At 39.1% G+C, this 3,969-nt stretch overlaps 1 protein-coding gene across 1 annotated transcript in view; it reads left to right on the top strand.

Moving 5' to 3' along the window:
- The window catches only part of LOC106523500 (von Willebrand factor A domain-containing protein 7), a 15,934-nt gene extending 12,206 nt beyond the window's left edge, over positions 1–3,728 (top strand). The window contains exons 8-16 of the mRNA XM_014016921.1: positions 196–305; positions 411–527; positions 662–808; positions 889–1,021; positions 1,182–1,328; positions 2,001–2,093; positions 2,177–2,442; positions 2,517–2,810; positions 2,893–3,728. Of these exons, the coding sequence (XP_013872375.1) occupies positions 196–305; positions 411–527; positions 662–808; positions 889–1,021; positions 1,182–1,328; positions 2,001–2,093; positions 2,177–2,442; positions 2,517–2,810; positions 2,893–3,300 (1,715 nt within the window). The 3' untranslated portion in view covers positions 3,301–3,728. The remainder of the gene's footprint in view (positions 1–195; positions 306–410; positions 528–661; positions 809–888; positions 1,022–1,181; positions 1,329–2,000; positions 2,094–2,176; positions 2,443–2,516; positions 2,811–2,892) is intronic.
- The last annotated feature ends 241 nt before the right edge of the window (positions 3,729–3,969 follow it).

Raw genomic sequence — 3,969 nt, 5'->3', positions numbered from 1 at the left:
ATGCCTGAGAAACACATAATATTGCCCCTTTAATTATTACTTTGAAAAAAGCATGATCGATTTTAATAAGATGTATTTCACTTTCCGACCATTGATCAAAGAAATTAAAAAAAACCTTTTTTAAATGTAGGTGATACTGAACAATTTCTAACAAAACAAATCCTTTTTTTTCCTGTGTCTCAAACTGACTGACAGATTTTGGACCAATGATAAGAACCACAGACTCTGATGCGTTCAAGGCTTACATTAACTCACTCTCAGCAGCCGGAGGAGATTCTCCAACAGCTAGCCTTTCAGGACTGCAGGTGCTTTAATGTCTTTGAGACTACTTTGTAATGTTGAACCTTTTAAATTGATATTTGTGTTAATTACAGCTGATTAGTCCACTCTCTCTAAATATGTTTGTGTAGCTGGCTTTAACCGGCTCGCCTTCAAACTCTGAGATCTTCCTCTTCACCGACACAGCTGTGAGAAATGAAAACATGAAAAACACGGTGATCGCACTCATWGAGCAGACAAGATCAGTGGTGAGTAATTCTGCGTTGATAAAAAGATATGCACACCACGTTATTGGAGATGATCAACAACGCAATATGATATTTTAAAAAAATATATATCCAAAAAATGATGCATTTATACATTTCATCTCGTTTTGTTTCAGGTCAACTTTGTGGTAACTGAGACAAAACAAGATCCTCAGCTGTACAGGGACCTGGCTCATGCTTCAGGAGGTCAGGTGATTGAAATCAGCAAAGCTCAGGTGCTGGAGGCCACCAGCATMATAACAAAGTCTTCAAGCTCCTCTCTGGTACATGGACACAAATTCTCATGATGATTCTGTTATTTAAAAAAATAAAGTTATATGCAGAGTTATGTTGGATTTTGCAGGTGACTCTTCTACAAGCAACCAGGAGTTCTGGAAAGTCTGAAAACTTCACTTTTGTAGTTGATGAGTCAATAACAAACCTGGCAGTTTTTATCACCGGGACTTCTGTTGATGTTTCACTCACTGATCCCTCAGGTGGTCGCGCCTCAGTAGCTTTAAATTTAATTACTGAATTGTTAAAAAAGCTGTAATTTATTAATGCATAAAAACACTCAGTTGAACGCTTCATTGTTTTTTTTCATGCACCTTTATCCTTTTTTTACCATTTTGTATATTTTGATGATTTCGTCTTCAGGTGTGATTATAAATAATACGACACAACAATCATCTGTCATTTCGTCCCAGTTCATTGGAAACTTTCAGACTCTGTGGCTCCAAACACAAGTGGGAATGTGGGAAATAAGAATTGTGTCAACAAATCCCTACAGTCTGAAGGTTGTAGGTAAGAACTCTATCTCTAACAGACATATAATTATATTAATACAAATATACTTAGCCCAAAAATGTTTGGTAGATTGTTTCTTTGTTGTAACCATCTTTGTTGGCAATAAAAGTGGTACTGTTGGAAAGCCTGTTGATTTCCCTTTTAAATGCTGCCACATTTGTAAGGATCATGCACTTGTGGGATGATTTCATTGTTGCTATTGACTCTTGTTTTGAACTTCTGGTACCGCCAGGTGCAAAGAAAGAATCTACCAAACACAGATTTCCATCTATTTTTTTTCTAGCTAAGTTTAGTTGTTGATGCTTATTTTCATGTTTATTTCTTGGGAAATTTCAGCATCAGTGGTGACATGTCACTTGCTAAATAAGAATTCCAGCTGTTAATAACGAGACGCTCATGTTGTTGTTGTTGTTTATTTATTTATTTATTTAAGAAGGGACAGTGCATATTACAGAAAATGCCAGAATTAGCCATGGAGGCTAGTTTTCATAGTCCCTTGGCACTTGTGCATGAACTGCTTCCTGTTTCCTAAAATCAATCACCTATCTAAACGGACTGTGGACGCAATTTAATCACAAGTCCTAATGTCAGAGGGAAATTAAAATGTGGAATTTATTAAGGTATTTTATGGATTAGTTGTCTTTTTTGCATTTTTTTTTTTATTTACAGGCGAGAGCCAGATCGACTTTTTGTTTGACTTTGTGAAGGAGTTGCAAAGCCCCCCTGGAGGGTTTGATCTGATAAACAATCGTCCCCCAGCTGGTAATAAACATACAATTTTAGCATTCACAAAACTTGTGACCAATAAAAACACAATTGAGTGTTTTTTTTTTCTGCGTCTAAAGGTCGTGGTGCCAAACTGATGGTCATGCTAACTGGGAGTGACTCTGCCACGGTGACAGAGGTCACTCTGGTTGAGTCGTCAGGTTCAGGTCGGGCTAACGGCAGCGTGGAGGAGTATGATGACGGAGAATTCATCGTCCGATTTCAGGAGATTCCAGCRTTTGAGTTTACGGTTCTTGTGAAGGGACAGAACAACAACCAGGACTCTGGGATCTTCCAAAGACAGTCCACCACCAACCTGAGAGCTTCTTCTCTCACTGTTTCTGCTGTGAGCAAACTCAACTGAAGTCTTTTATTCTTTATCGAAGGTGTAGTTTAATGATCCATTTTCTTCCTTTTCAGGGGGATTCAAATTTGATCTTAGAACCAGGAACAACTCAATGTGTTCCTTTCTCGGTTTTAACCTTCAGAGGAGATGGAAACTTCACCATCCAAGCMTTTAATGATCAAAGCTTCCCATTAACTTTCCCATCCAGTTTAAACCTGGATGMTGGAGGCAGTGCTAATRGTACTGTTAACATCACAGCACCTGCTGACACTCCTTCTGGTACYGGYGTCACCCTGACCATCCAGGCTTTGGCTCCAGGAGGAGCAGACACCAACTATGCTGTGCTGCGGTTCACCGTCCTCCAAAAGGTTCAAYTAGAAGCTTAGTTTTATTACATTTTAATGCATTATTGAAGTTAAAAGTGGTTGTTTTTACTCCTCCCTCTCAAAGGTGACTGATTTCACCCCGCCAGTCTGTCAGCTGCAGAATCTGCAGTCCAGCTGCTCTGACAGCTGCAGCCAGGRAACATGGGAGCTGTTTGTCCTGGTGACCGACAGCGCTGACGGTTCTGGAGTGGATCGTGTCAGCCTCAGACAAGGCAGCGGCACCTTACAAACCACCACCGCATCCCAGAACCAGAACATAACTCTGGTTTCATACAGAGCGTCCTGCTGCTCACCTGATGTGCAGCTGGTGGTTGTGGATCAGGCGGGCAACGTGGAGGTTTGCAGCTACTCTGTTCACAAAACAGCAGGACCTGTTGCATCTTCTTCTACCAGAGCTTTTCAGGCGCTTTTGTTTTGCTTCTGCATCTCCGTCCTGGGGCTCAGTTTATCATCGGARATAGAAATCAACTAACCATTACATGAGTTGTGACATAGAGTTTCTGTTAGAAAATAATGCTAGCTTTTTACTATTTTTGTTTAGTAGTATTGCAGCTCTGAACCCTTCTTTTTAACAAAGAGATGAACAGAATTATCAGATAAACCATTTCTATGCATAAACATGAAGATAATTACTGCAGAATACTGTTTGTGAAACGCACAGATGTGTTTTACAAGTTTAACCTGCCTGCAGTTAGAAGATCATCATAGTGCAGACAGATAAAAGACACAACTTTTCTTATGCGGCCCATTGTAGGATTCCTGGGGGAAAAAAATTCTTTCATGTTTCTTGTCAACAATCAGTGCAAATATGTGAAAGCCTTTTAGCTTCTCTTCAATGTTAGGAATGAAAAACATGCAATATTTAAACTGTGGTTTCAGAGARATAAAGATTGGAACAAATTTTGTCTTGCAGGAATTTTCTCTTTCTCATAATAACACAAATAAACTAAAGTGGGCTGTAATTTGCCTCTTTGAGACCCAACAGTAAAATAGCTGCACTTTATTGGTATTTGAGAAGAGATGTTGACTGATTTCTCTAATCGTTCTGTTTTGTAAAATTATCAAATGTCATCAAAAAAATTAGAATTTTCTCAGAGAACACACTCAGCAGCTGTTTACTCTAAAACACACAAACCTTACT

The sequence above is a fragment of the Austrofundulus limnaeus genome, unplaced genomic scaffold, assembly GCF_001266775.1.
Source record: "Austrofundulus limnaeus strain Quisiro unplaced genomic scaffold, Austrofundulus_limnaeus-1.0 Scaffold157, whole genome shotgun sequence".
In the NCBI taxonomy this organism is placed as follows: Eukaryota; Metazoa; Chordata; class Actinopteri; order Cyprinodontiformes; family Rivulidae; genus Austrofundulus; species Austrofundulus limnaeus.
This window is presented reverse-complemented; position numbering and strand designations above follow the sequence as displayed.